General features: G+C 34.4%; 1 protein-coding gene across 1 annotated transcript in view; it reads left to right on the top strand.

Annotated features, from left to right (window-relative positions):
• The first annotated feature begins 386 nt into the window (after positions 1–386).
• Positions 387–15,719, top strand: part of LOC138694818 (fizzy-related protein homolog) — a 24,458-nt gene continuing 9,125 nt past the window's right edge. Inside the window, exons 1-6 of the mRNA XM_069818917.1 lie at positions 387–550; positions 2,425–2,526; positions 3,726–3,875; positions 8,567–8,707; positions 10,880–11,068; positions 12,947–13,171. Coding sequence (XP_069675018.1) covers positions 422–550; positions 2,425–2,526; positions 3,726–3,875; positions 8,567–8,707; positions 10,880–11,068; positions 12,947–13,171 — 936 coding nt within the window. The 5' untranslated portion in view covers positions 387–421. The remainder of the gene's footprint in view (positions 551–2,424; positions 2,527–3,725; positions 3,876–8,566; positions 8,708–10,879; positions 11,069–12,946; positions 13,172–15,719) is intronic.

Below are 15,719 nucleotides of genomic sequence, written 5' to 3'. Positions count from 1 at the left end.
ATGTTGTAATATATTAATTGTGCAGTAATACGACTCTTAACGTGGAATGGGCATCTATTCGAAAAGAAATGTCCGTTACTTCTATTTCTGTTACATTGATACTCTATGCGCATCTTGCGTCTTACTGGCAGCAGCTGATGCAGTGTACAACGTAGCATAAACTAAAAGATAGAAGTAAAATAACTCTTAATAATGCATAAAGATCTTTAATTTATTTTATACACTTCATAACCTCCAAATATCCAAACCCATACAGTCACACAGCCACTAATCATTTAAAAGTTCCATGCAATTACAGGGATTCTATGAATTCCTTGCCAACTTTTTTCTAATATGGCATGTAGCAAAAGAACATTTGTTATCCACTGTTTTTGTCTGTTTATAACATTTGTATTGATTTCCTACAGTTTACATAAACATAATGTCACTACCAAATGATACATCCCAGACAAGCAGATATGAGACAGGTTCTAACTCTGAGATGTCTTCTTCTGGTACTCTCACTCCTACTGACATCAAGTCTCCTCCTCCAGGAACACCAACCAGAAATGTAAGAACTCTAATTCTTTCAGATGACTCTGATTTACAGTGATGTGAGTTAAGGGATATTTTTATACACATTACTGATTTATGGAACAATTTTCAGTGCTGTAAAGCGTTTCAAAATTATTGTAGTAGCACAAGAAAAGTAAACTATTGCAAGCAGGATTGGCAAATTTATAGGCCTCTTTTAGGGTGGGAATTTTATTCCAAACAATTTTTTGACCACGAGTGGTAAAAAGGAGAATTTTTTTAACTAGGGATCAAATTATATTAAAGTTTAGCACTCAGAAACAATGTACGGGTAATTTAATGTAAGGTAATATCTTTATTGTCATTAAGCTCCATACAGACAAGAGACAATATCAAACATAAATACAAATATACAAAAATTCAATACTACCTACATAACAATCTACTCTACCGTATTACATATTTTCAATTTTCATTTTAAAAATTCGTCAATGGGAATAAAATGGATTTATAACTAACTATTTATACAAATATTGTTTTAAAACATTTAAAACTCACATTACCAGTATTGCTAATCAGTTAGAGCCTATCATTGAAGTTTCTGCAAATCTTTTTTATTTAATACAAGTAATTCATAGGGAAAACACGGAAATTTTACTTGAAGCAAGTAAAGTGATCAGTTTGGAAGTAAATCCCGAAAAGACAAAGTATATGATTATGTCTCGTGACCAGAATATTGTACGAAATGGAAATATAAAAATTGGAGATTCATCCTTCGAAGAGGTGGAAAAATTCAAATATCTTGGAGCAACAGTAACAAATATAAATGACACTTGGGAGGAAATTAAACGCAGAATAAATATGGGAAATGCGTGTTATTATTCGGTTGAGAAGCTCTTATCATCCAGTCTGCTCTCCAAAAATCTGAAAGTTAGAATTTATAAAACAGTTATATTACCGGTTCTTCTGTATAGTTGTGAAACTTGGACTCTCACTCTGAGACAGGAACATAGGTTAAGGGTGTTTGAGAATAAGGTGCTTAGGAAAATATTTGGAGCTAAGCGGGATGAAGTTAGAGGAGAATGGAGAAAGTTACACAACACAGAACTGCACGCATTGTATTCTTCACCTAACATAATTAGGAACTTAAAATCCAGACGTTTGAGATGGGCAGGGCATATAGCACATATGGGCGAATCCAGAAATGCATATAGAGTGTTAGTTGGGAGACCAGAGGGAAAAAGACCTTTAGGGAGGCCGAGACGTAAATGGGAAAGATAATATTAAAATGGATTTGAGGGAGATGGGGTGTGATGATAGAGACTGGATTAATCTTGCACAGGATAGGGACCGCTGGCGGGCTTATGTGAGGGCGGCAATGAACCTTTGGGTTCCTTAAAAGCCATTTGTAAGTAAGTAATCAATTCATAGTATACAATTAACTGTATAACTCTATAAACTTTATAAAACTGTACATTCAATCATATAAATGTTAAAATATCTCACATATAGTTCTTCATTTGTTCTGACCCTGTTTTAACGATTAAACTCAGTTTTTGTCATTGTCCTGCTCGCTATTCAAATGTAGTAGCTTTTCGCCAACTGTGGTTGCAATCTGATCGAAGGCATTGTTTTTAGAGAATAAAAGTAACAAGTACATATATAATTACAACTTTGTTCTTATTTCTTAGTAGGCGTACTGTATTTTCTGAAGTTTGTTTTTGAATTCCAGCTCATGTTGAATATAAATAGCAAATCATATTTTGAGTCATAACTTACTTGTTTAACAGTAAATTTAATGGTAGTAAGCCATAATGTCTTTTTAGTGCAACATTTTATCCAGAATTTATTGTGATTTGTTCGTGTATGTCTTAAATAGCTATTATTTTAATTTCTTTTGTATGTCTGGAGAATCCAGCGTCTTCCAGAAGTCCAAACGGCAAAGTCACAAGTGACCGATTTATACCTCTAAGAGACCACAACAACTGGCAAAGCAAAATGGCATTGGAAATTGTGAGTAGTATTGCGTTGGCTCTGATTGATAACTATAGTAAATGATTGTTATATTTCATGTTTGGCTACATTTTAGACTGCATCAATAGCTGCAATATTGATATTAGTTAAAATTAAACATTCTGTGTCGTAATATTTTAACTTTTAAATGCTTTAAGAAAACTAGAATATTTTTTAAAGTTTTTATGGAACAGGTCTTGGAGGACCTAAGCTGGATCGGTTCATGATGATGAAGTACTGTAACTTACATTATTTTCCAAACATTTAATTATTGACGCATAGAATGTGATTTCATTTAGAAAGGAGTTCCCAGTCTTTTGAGTCATAAAATGTTTCTTCCAGTACAGCTTTCCTCTCTGAATTAGACAGAGTGAACAGTTGAATGATTATCCGTTGAACAAAATTTGTTTCTTTTGCAAGTGTGTTAGCACAGGCGGCTATGTTAGGCAGGCCACAGGCCTAGATTTTCTGTAGTGTCTGTTTTACTTTACGTGTTACATTACTGCGTAATTACAAAGATTAAAATGGTTCAGATAAAGTAATCCATTCCACAAACGGAATTTGATATGATTCATTATGTGATGATGTAACGTGGTCAGTACATAGAAGTTTAAAGACTATTTCAGGAAAGATACCCTGGTGACAAAGTTCCAAATTGCAAGCTGTTTATAAACATTTGAACGAATTTCGTGAGATTGAGAGTTTTCAAAACAAAACGCTAACATTTAGTCAGCATGTCCTCACTGAAGAATGTCTGCATGATATTACTTTTATTGTCTAGTCAATTTTACTAGAAAGTTACTTTGACATCTTTTACAGCAGACTGAAATTTCTTAAGATTCTTTAGGCCTACTCACAGCAGCTGAAGTTAGTGTTTCGTTGCAAATAATTCCTGAAGTTTTCGACAAAGGAACATTAGTAGTAATGTAGTTCCTCAGATCTTCCAACTTGATGTTTCCAACTTGATGTTTCCAACTTTTATTTCTAAAATAATTTAATGACAAAATGTACAAATGAAATATTAAAGAGGTACCAGGAAGAAAAAAAAAAGCCGGTAGTTTCAGAAACTCGTTGGTTAATTTCATGAATGTATTTATTTTATTTTGTTATATTTATTGTATCTTAATTGACTGTGTACCGTATATCTTATTATGTATACCGAAGCAAAAAGACGTAAATAAAACTATGAACTATTACAGGAAAGTCAGTTAATGCTGAATAAGGAAGGTCCAATTCATGATAAAATCACGTATTCCAAAGTTCTAAGGAATGAACTCTTTGGATCCAATAATTGTGATGAGACTGTGACATGTGATATCAAGTCTCCAGAGAAAGCTAAACTTTTTCAGGTAATATTAATATAATGTACAGTAACTTGTAATAGTATATTACGATACAAGGTTGGGAAGTGCTTTTTACAAAATCGAGAAAAGGTTTGAAAAACGAACAGAGTGAGATTTTGTATGTACTTCACAAACGTGTATAGTACAACAATTTTTTGCACGATCATATTTTTAAAATATTACAAATACAATATTTTTTGCATTGAAAATTTAGAGCAATGTTATTCCAAAGCCTTCGCAAAACTATACTGTAATGGTAACTAAGTAACAATAAATGCACTGTAATGGGTCCATGTCAGTATAGTTTTATGTTATGAAGAATGGTTTCCCTAGCAATAAGTTTCCATGTGGGAATTCTAACCTTCAAGGCCTAACAACAATAGCTGTAAATACAACAAAAATCACGATTATGCAAAATAATCTCGTTGGCGATTTGTGGGCAATATTATTGTGACAAAATAACTTTCCAGTTTACCCTTCTTGCAACTTTATTCTTTCTGTCCTGAATTATTTTTCATATTGAGTATCTGTATGTCAATTTATCTAGGAATGCTGCACATAAATTAAAATAAATTTCAATAAAATAATTAAGGTTATTTATTAAATAAATTTCAAATTTTGAAATAGTAGTAGTAGTAGTAATAGTAATAGTAATTTATTCACCATAAAGATCTTTACAAATCATGGCTTCGTCAATCTTATTTCTAAGTCTTAATCTAGTTTCTGATTATACTATGGACATATTTATGAATTTGTAGCTCTGTTATTGCAGGACATCTGCTGACATGATACAATTACACATTAGTAGGCACTTTCTGCAAGGTCTAAAGACATAAATTCCTCTACAGTATATGGCATATGATGCAGCAGCAACCTGTTGACAATGCTTTTAAGCTTCTTTTGTTTACTACTTATTATGGAGCTTGGAATTTTATTATACATATTTATGCCTCTATGTAAAATACTTTTAAGACTTGTGGTTATTCTATGAGTGGACAGATGGATATGACTTGATGTTCTTGTTTGATACATGTGGTAGTCTGAATTCAATTTGAATTTTACTTTGTTTTTATGAATGAAAGACACTGTTTCTAGAATGTATATACAAGGTACTGGCAGAATTTTGAGTTCCCTAAAAATTTCTTTACTTTTGCGACCTTATAGGTGCTTGTTTCATAATTTTTATAATTTTCTTCTGTAGCTTAAAAATTTCCGTAATTTTGCTTGTTGCGCCCCATAATGGTATGCCATACTGAATCTGGGAATGTACGTAGCCAAAATACATAGATCTGAGAACTTCATTAGAGGTTGTTTTGTTTAATATTCTGAAAGCATATATATAGCGGTTCAATTTTTCTATAGTTTTCTCAACATGATAGTTCCAGGTTAAAGCAGAGTCGATCCAGATGCCTAGAAATTTTGTATTTTTAACTTCCATTATGTCTTTATCATTTATTTTGATAGGAGTAGAATTTTGATCGCTGCTATTGTTAAAGAGTACAGTATGTAAACAGTCTTACTAATATTCAGTTGTAACTTATTTTGCTGAAGCCAGTTTTGGAGGTGGCCATTGCTCTGATTGACTGTACTTAGCAACTCATTTTTATTGCTAGAGTTAAATAGCATATTTGTATCATCAGCAAACAAAACCATCTTAGCAAAAGGTATATGATCTGAGAGATCATTTATATATAATAAAAAAAAGTACCGGTCCAAGAACTGAGCCCTGCGGAACACCGTGCTTCATAGAGGTGGAAGTCGAATGTATTGTGTTTATTTCTAGAAATTGTTTTCGACTGTCAAGATATGATTTAAACCAATTACAATGGTTATTTACTATCAATTTCTTCCTTCTTTGTTCTCCTTTTCTCTACGAGTTTTTAGAGTTGTACATTCTGATGGCTTGCTGTGTCTTTTAGACTGCGCAAGTAGTGAGTACCCATTAAGATTTACCTGTTTATATAATTTTAATGGGTCTGGTGTTTCTAATTAAATCAGATAATTTTTTTTCGTGAACTTGTTATATTATATAGAATAAACTGTCGAAATGGTACAATTTATATCGAACGAAAAATAATTTCTTAAGAAGAATTAATGTTCATGTACCGGTACTGATACTACAGAATTACTTTTCACTCTTAGCTCTTACTGCTTTCGGGCACAGAAGTCTTCACTGGAGGAGTGTCCTTCTTTCTTAGAAGATTTGCTGCACTAGTTCTAAACTCATTTTGTTATGCACAGGTGAATTTTCACAGATACCGGCATAAATCGTTTTTAAAAGAGTCTGATTGAGTACTGCTGATTGTTTGAAAAGAAAGACATAAGTTTTACGTCCAAAATATCATTATAAGCCACTTTCATTCAGAGTTTCTGGCCAAGAGCAGATCCTTCACTACAATCTGAGCATCCTTAAATCTGCCCTCTTTTCCGCCTTCCTCTTAGTCTCCACATACAATCCATATATCTTAATATTGTCTACCATCTGATATCTAATTCTGCCCGAACTTTTTCCCCGTTCATCATTCCTTCTAGTACATCCTTCAGTAGTTAGTTTTTCCTTAGCCAGTGACCCATCTAATTTATTTTTCTCATTCTGATCAGTTTCAGCATTATTCTTTCTTTGCCCACTCTTTCTACCACAGCTTCATTTCTTATTATATCTGTCCATTTCACACGTTCTATTCTTCTCCAATCCACATTTCAAATGGTTCTATTCTCTTCTCTCACTTCGTCGTAATGTCCATGTTTCTGCCCCATACAGTGCCACATTCCACACAAAGCACATCACTAGTCTCTTCCTTAGTTAATGATAGATATCGCTATTGTAAGTTTGAGATGGGCAGGACTTGTAGCACGTATGAGTGAATCCAGAAATGTATATAGAGTGTTAGTTGGGAGGCCGGAGGGAAAAAGACCTGTGGGGATGCCGAGACATAGATGGGAGGATAATATCAAAATGGATTTGAGGGAGGTGGGATATGATGATAGTGACTGAATTAATCTTGCTCAGGATAGGGACTGATCACAGATTTATGTGAGGATGGCAATGAACCTCCAGGTTCTTTAAAAGCCATAAGTAAGTGAGTGAGTGAGTAAGTATTTTTAAGCCAATCTTCAGAAGGTTCTGCTCCATACCGATTGGTATTTACAAAAAGTTGTTGTTGTTTTTTAATGCCAAGCATTTGACAATAAAGTCATTTGACCTCTTGCACTCCAATATTTTTTCAAAGATATTGTCATGGTTAGCCACTGACACACAGATTTTGAGATGTTCTGAATCCATTTCTTGATTTAGTTGCACAATGGACAGTTAGGAGACTGATATATTCCAATTCTATGCAGATTGAAAATGGCAAGTTGTAGCCGATTTAAGTGAACACCATATTTTAATGTTTTGGTGGCTACTTCATTCACACACAACCCCCAGAATGTCTGGAGGGCCACACCTGCTGTTGGTCGATGGGTCCACTGGACCTAGTTGGGAGATCTTGTTGATCACCAACTTTCCCTCCTTAAGCCACTGGAGGAGATTTTAGTGCCATAGCAGGTCAGCACTAGGAACAGAAAAGTAGGAAGGGTAGGAAGGAAAGTGAAATGAACCCCTAGGCCTCGAATGCTCTAATACTGTCGGGGTCAAAGAACGTAAGAGTTCAGTCAGAGGACTGGATAGGAAAGGGTAAAGAGAGAATTAGGTATTGAATAGAGGAAAATTATACCAAATTCGGTCATTAACTCATCAAGCTGACCAGTGCTAAGTGATGAGTAGCCCCTCCCTTTAGTTCAGCTTGTAAATATTTACAAAAAGTAGAAATCTAAATGAAAGATATCACTGGCATATTTAAAAAGTTCCATTATTTTGTCTTCTGGATCCTTAGAGTCGCTATTGGAGATTTTGTTTTGTGAAGTTGGTGTTGTCACTCTTCCATAAATTTTGAAAATAATTTAGCTATACTTCAAAACCATTAATACAATCCACTTAAATCTTAGTGAGAGAGGAAAGAGGCAGTGTGTGTATGATACACTAGCAACAGTAGTGGATTAGTAGTTACCATACTTTCATCTAACCTCAACTGCCACATGTTGGAACCCAGTCAAAGATGATATTTTGAAAAGGGAATAGAAATTCTAGCACAGTTTCTTTCAGAACCAAGTAAAATTGAAGTTTTCATATTGTAGATTTACACCATATTAGAGTCTTGCATCAGCCAGTTAAGGTTTCTGGTCAGCTGTTCCTCCTCCTACCAAGTTTCCTTGCTTTGAAATAGATTCCTCTGTGGGCCAACATCTTCATTGGCACTAGGCTTACAGATGTATCTCCAGAATTGCGTTTTATAAAAAAAATTTTAGATTTTTGGATCTTAATGTTATATTTGATAGAAAGTTTGTGTTACTAAAAGTTTTGTTGAAAAAATAATTGTCACGCCTTAAAGTTTTCTTTAAACTAAAACATCATTTGAAATATCTTTTGAAATAATAAATATGCCAGTATTACAGTACATGCTACTTGGCATATCCAAATTGCACTACTCTTTTACTCAAAATGTATTATAGTAAGATTTTATTCAGTATCGGTATATCATTAGGCCTACTCATTGTATAAAATGTATCACAAATTAAACCGTAACTAGTGTTTGCAATGTTACTAATGGATGGTTAAGCTATACTTTTGTACTGCATTGAATTTACTTATTTTACAGTTCATGTCACCAACAAAAGATGCAAATGATGAGAACCTTACTTCAAATTTATTTTCATTATCACCACTAAGTAAAGTTAGTCGGAAAATACTGCAGACACCGTCTAAAACACTAAGAAGAATATCCCGCCTTCCTTACAAGGTACTTTTACTTCTCCAGCAGTTTGAGTCTTTTTTGTTATTTGTTATTGAATTATATGAGTAAATTAGTTGTACCAATAAGTCAATTTGCTTATATAATTGAAGGGCTCCCTGCAAAAAGAAGGTAGCTCCACTTTTAAAAAGTTGTGGAAAACAACAAAAACATTCTAAAAAATTCAAATTTTAACTGAGCTTCTTTCCTTTTTCAGAATATGTCCTAGGTATCTAGGAGTTTAATTTTATCAATCTTTTAGGAAATTGATTATCTTTATGTGAGACCCAGATAATTGTTTACTAAAAATAAAAATTATTTTAAAATAAAAAATAAATGTGCAATTGTACTTTAGCAATATCTGAATGATGTAAAATTTTCAATAATGTACATTGAAAATTGTAGAGATTACAAACTCAGTTGCATACCACCTTAAGATGAGATCTGCAAATAGTTTCGAAATGTCGGGAGATATCAACAACAAACCGTTCAAAACCAAAAATTTCTCCTCTCATCATTTCAGTGATTAAGAGAGCTGTGATTTTTTATGTCGGGCAATGAAGTTGAAAAATCAAACAAATCGAATGTTCAAATTCATTTTTTTAACTAATGAAGTATATTGGCCAGGAAAAACCAATGCACTATTTCATTATAGGGAGTCATAGCTACATTTTAAACTTTTAGGAAATTTATTATCTTTGTGTGAGGCCCAGATAAATGTTTATTAAATTAGACATTCATTTTAAATAAAGAAGTACAACAATTTTTGTGGCTACATTTTTCAAGATAAAAACTTGAAAAAAAAATTGCACATATATTTTACCAATATCCAACTGTTGTAAAATTTTCAATAAGATAAAATGGAAATTGTATAAATGGCAAAAACTCAGTAGCATGCCACCTTGAAATGGGACCAGGGGCAGCCCGTCCTTATGTGCTACAGTGCTATAGCACAATGATAATTTTTGCTCAAATAATGTATTTTTAATACCATAGTATCTGATCTGCCATTTGACAATTTCCCGTCGTTATGTTCATGATGCGTTATAGAGTGTTTAGTCTTCGCTCTTCGCTCTTTGGTGCCTCAGGGGGTTCGTTGTGCTACTCAAAACTCTACATGAGAATGTAGACAGTTAATGCGTATGTGCGAAGCTGAAATCACTGCTCTGATTGGCTATTTTTACGCGGGAAAGTGCTGTAGTCAGCGTCAGCACGACACAGGTTGGAGATTGTAAAAGTAAAGCGTAACGAAAGAATGCTTGTTTGTGGAAGAACTCGGAACCATTTACAATGTATTTGGTAATTCAAGTGTCCGACTACTGCTGCCATCTACCTGTTGAAGTTTCTGTCAACAGCTAGTCTATACTACAATGAACAAAAGTGTGTTACAGACACAGCTTGGAGTTCTATACGGAAGACCTGACTTCCAAAATATAGATGGAGCTGTTCAATTTTTACAATACATAGTCTCCAACAATTTACAGGATTCATTCTGTGAAGTAACGAAGTTGTTAAAATATTTTGGTTACAACACCAATGACCACTGCTGAGCCAGAAAGATGTTTTTCTTGTTTGAAACGCATAAAAATGTTTTTAAGGAACACTATGTCCCAGGATCGTCTCACTGCTCTTGCAATACTGTCAATTGAAAAGAGTATAATGACTAAGATGGAGGGGTTTAACACCAGGGTAAATGACAAGTTCTGCAGTACGAAGGACTTCATATTTCGCCATTAGGCGAGTCTCAAATTAAAATAAATACATGTAAGTGTAAACAGTAGACCGATACAGAGATTGTAGCACACTCATTATTTTGACCACCAGCCGCTACTGGATGGGACCAACAAATAGTTTTGAAACAACGGCAATATTAAGTTTCAACAAACAGTTCAAAACCAAAACTTTCTCCTCTAATCATTTCAGACATTGAGTCTGTGAAATGATAACCCATGTCTCAGCACTGATCTGCCAAAGAACTGGCCAAGAAATAAACCCTGGTACTAGACCGCATCTATACTCGTACTAATCGCTTTTAAGATGAAAAATAATTATGCTGTGTTCTGTATAGCCTCTAGTTTGATTCTAATTTTTTAGAATGTTAAATAAATTAATATCTTGTCGTATGCAGGGATGAAGTTTTAATTCCAAGTTATCTCAATTGATAAGTTAATTTATTATTAGATTCTAGATGCACCGGAACTCCAAGATGACTTCTACCTCAACCTGGTGGACTGGTCAAGTCAGAATGTACTTGGTGTTGGACTCAAATCGTCAGTATATCTTTGGACAGCTAAAAATGGCCAGGTTACCAGATTGTGTGACCTAGAGGCAAGTGGAAATCTTGTCAGTTCTGTCTGCTGGAACAAAAAGGTTCGTGTACTTGCTAACTGATAAAAAGTTGACTTTCTTCTAGGATAATTGGAGTAAAATAATAACACCAGGACAATTTATTTTCAGAAACATTTAAACTAGATTCATATTTATTTCTTGAGACATTTTGAAGAACTAGGTTCAATTTATTTGATCTTCTTTTCCTCTTTCTGCTCGTTCTTCTCTTTCTCATCGCGAACACCATTATCACCATATTAACCACCAGTATTATCTGAATAACATTTGTATTAACATTTGTTAAAATACGGTGTTCAATCTAGTTAGGCCTATATAGTTGTATCTAGGTGATATCTGATCAGTAAAATATGAATTTACTGTATTTTATTATCCATTTTGAATCTTGCGTACACTACTTTTAACACTTGAATATAATTAATTGATTAACTAGTTGACATACTCGTGTTCATTATGTAAGATTTGTGCGGCTTACAGCTGTTTCAGTGCTTCATGCACCATCCTCAGAGCCTACTAGATCACGGCGTCATCTCGAACTTCTCTGCTTGTTATGTGGGTGTGTTTGATTGTTGAAAGGTGTTGAAGAGTGGAGTCAAATAGTGTGTGTGTACTGAAATTGATCTGTGTGTTGAGAATTTGATCGGGGTGTGTTTTAGTGTGTTTGTATATTTCGTATTGTTCTAGTGTGTTGAGTTTTTGGTTCTTGGGTTGTATGTATAGGATTTCCATGTCCGTATTTATGTTATTATATGTATGGTTAGCATTGGTTATGTGATCGCATATGTAGATGTATTGTGTCCTCTGGTTATTGCTTTAATGTGTTCTTTGTAGCGTGTTTGGAATGATCTGCCTGTCTGTCCTATGTATTTCATTACATCTCTGCCTCTGTACAACGTCACAGTTTATGGAGAGGGGGAAGAGAGAGCAAAATTTTATACTAATCTGTGACAAAAAGTACAGTATCCGATATGTTTAAATGCTTGAAGTCCAATGATCAGTCACTGGCAGAGATATACTAGGTTGGTGCATAATTCTATAGCGATTTTTCATAAGTTTATTAAACACATCAGATACACATAAGAGAGAAGTTAATCATCAACAATATATTCTCCTTCAATGTTTACAATAGTCTGTCAATGCTGGAGTAGTTTTTCGTTTCCAAGCCTGTAGAAATCGCGTGGTTTTGAGTTAAAGAAGTGACCAAGCGACGTTCAGAGCGCATTTTCATCCGGAAGTGGAAGTTCCTTGAAGATTGTTTGATAAAGAACGGAAAAGGTGAAAATCAGAAGGCGCAAGATCAGGTGAATAAGGCGGGTGTGGAATGACTTCCCAACTGAACTCCTGGATAGTGTTTTGTGTCAGGTTAGCAGAGTGCGGGCAGGCATTATCATGGAGTAGCATTACTTCACGCAGTCTTGTTGATCGTTTTTCTTGGATTGCGTGTGCAAGACGTCTCAGTTGGTGACAATAAATGTTGCACGATGGTGGAATGGTCACAGTTCATCACATTTGCCAGTTCTCGGGAACACTGACGTGGATCATTGTGGATTAATGTGTTTAAACGGTCTTCATAAACTCCGAAGGTCTTCCCGAACATGGAGTGTCACTAATGTCAAAACGTCCCTCCCTAAAACGGGAAAACCATTTCCTTGCCGTGCTTTCTTCTATAGCATTGTCTCCATATACGGCGCAAATGACTGTCATGCTAGTGTTTTATGTACCCATTCATTTTGCTTTCATCATTAGTTCATTACTACTGCTACATATCATTGACTTACTAATCTCTCCAGAATTAAAAAAAAATAACTTTTATACTTACCGGAATACAAAAATTCAGATTATCAGGAATTTGTGCAATGTAATTTTAGTACAGTATATCTATCTGACTATACTGATATCCAGGGTGACATGGTATCTGTTGGAACTCACTATGGCACAGTTCAATTGTGGGATCCAAGTGTACTGAAGAAGACAAATGTACTGGCAGGACATGATGCTAGGATTGGCAGTCTCGCTTGGAATGACAACGTCCTGGCATCAGGAAGCAGGGATAGGTGCATCTTCTTACGTGATGTGAGAGTACCACAGCATGTAGCAATAAAGAAATTAACTGGCCATCGGCAGGAGGTGAGTGCAATTTATATAAACTGATTACATTTGTACTTATGTGACAATATCACTTTAAAAATGTTATAATTATTACTGTATAGAATTTTAGCATGAATGTGATGTTCCAAATTGCAAATTGGTTTAGTTAAATTTAAATTTAAAACATTTAATTTCGGTACCACTACCAGTTCAAAGGGAGTAGTGAATTTAGTTATGTTTTATTTATTTGTCTGCCAGATTTTACAGTGTATCTTCTTAAGCGCTTTTAATAACCTACTACTCTGATTCTCCCGTGACATTCCCAACAATTCTCAATTATCATCATCGTTCATTACGAATATAATATGGATCTACCACCTGTGGTACACTCTGAACAATGTCGGTCTACACTTCTTGGCACTAGTGCCATCTACGAGCATGCTCGTAGAATTGGGGTGACAGCAAATTAAGCTTCTGCTGTTGGATAAAAAATATATTTCTGCATCTATATTTATTATTTCAGTCCTCTTCTCTTGCATCATTCTTTAAATCTCTTCCACGTAAGTGATTTTTGGTCTTCACCCCCCTTTCTTTTTCCAGTTGGAATTTTTCAAGTAGTATTCTTTCAGAGTTTCCATGTGTCACTCTTACATAGCTAAGTTATACAATTTCAGTGGAGAAGTTTTAATAACATATTATATTACTGCGAGTTATACAGGGTGATCCATATAAATATTTACCATTTTAATCAGTTATAGCTTTCTTACTGAAGTCAGTGTAACCTTGAGATTTGATTTTATCATCATAGAGGCTATAGAAGAATCAATAGAGTTGGTCATGATTGAAACGACTGTCAACTGTCCATTATCGTCTATTATTAAAAAATGTGTCCAGAAATAATTTAGCAGACATGCAGTATTTTCTTGTGCAGAGTGCTTATTTGGTTAAAACTTAATAGATTGCAATTTACTTGGTTGAAACGCGGACATTTCGAAGAGAACCTGTATGCTAACAATTTCGCAATTAGCAAGAAAGCTGGAAACAAACGGATCTCTCCTCAGTTACAGTGATAAACACAAGTCTGCAATGCCTTAAAATCGTGTAGATGATGTTCGACAACGTTTAATCCACTTACCACAGAAATATTTGCGCCGAACCTGGTTTTTGGATGACACATGTTTTCACCACCAAATAGGCTACATCAACTCTCAAAACAGCAAGTAATGGGCTGGCGAAAATCCTCATGTTATTCACCAAGCACCATTATATGCCCAGGGTCTGTCATTAAGAATTACTTGCCTCATTTTCTTTGATGAGACAGTCAACACAGATTTAAGATCGTATCTTCACGGAATTCGTAGAACAAGTTGGTGACATTAAATTGAGTAACAGAGGGGTACTTCCAGCAAAATAGTGCTACAGGCCACACGTCCAACGAGGTCCTGAAGCTTATAATCAATTTCTTCGGTCATCACACATTTTCTAAGAATCTGTGGGTCCCAGATCACTAGACCTAACCTCTCCAGACTTTTTCCTTTGGTGCTCTTTACAGGACAGAGTGCACATAAATTGTTCAAGGACACATGCTCAGTTCCGAGAAGACATCAGGTATTAAGTTAACAACAGCAACAATTCTGTATACCGTACTTCAGCGAATATCACAGAATATTGGAATCTGCATTGTGAACAGTTGAATCACACTCTAGTATATACAGTCACGAAGCTCAATACGTAGTAAATATGCATCCATAGATAGTTGCTAACCACTAGGATCGCTACTATTGCCTCATAACAGACAATGCGAAATAGTACCTGCACAGTCTATTGTTCCTTGTACCCTCACAACTCAAACTTCGTGACTGTATATACTAAACTGTGGTTGAATCATGAATTGCAGAAACCCCATTTGATTATCTTCAAAAACGTTTGGTATTTTGAAGTGACTATTTTTTTTTGTTAAAGCATAATAATAAGTTATGGTGTTTGACATACATGAACTTAATTTTTTTTTCTTAGTATTTTCTGGAAAAAATCTGAATTGCCCGGACATGTTGTGATTTCTGCAATTCACGACTAATAACATCCTTTTATTTCTGTAAACAATATTTAGGTGAAGAAGACGGAGAAGGACAATTTTTTTATCTTATAAAGAACTTTAAGCCAATAAATTGTAAAAAGACCACAATCAAACAAAAATGAAAAATTGTGTGAATAGCATATTTAATTCTTCAAATTCCTTTAATTAAAAAAAAAAATCAAACTGAAAAATGTTTTAATTCGTAAAAAATTCCATATGCCCTGGATTTGTGATCTTCCTGCATTTTTCTGCAATTCACTATAGCTTATTGTCACTGTGAAATATACACAGAGCACTGGACATGTGGAATTTCTCCAGCACTTGAAAGGTATAAGTTATGTGTGAATATTACAACCATATGAAAAACTTAATTTGAGAAAAATTATGACTTGAGTTTCTGCAATTATGACTTGAGTTTCACGATTCAGTTACTGTAGTTCAAAAGTAAATTCATGAGTTTTCTGTATTTTATTTGTAAGTTATAAGCTTATAACTGATTAAAATGGTAAA

Source organism: Periplaneta americana, chromosome 2, assembly GCF_040183065.1.
Source record: "Periplaneta americana isolate PAMFEO1 chromosome 2, P.americana_PAMFEO1_priV1, whole genome shotgun sequence".
Taxonomy (NCBI): domain Eukaryota; kingdom Metazoa; phylum Arthropoda; class Insecta; order Blattodea; family Blattidae; genus Periplaneta; species Periplaneta americana.
Note: the sequence above shows the minus strand (reverse complement) of the source record. Positions and strands in the feature narration are given on the sequence as shown.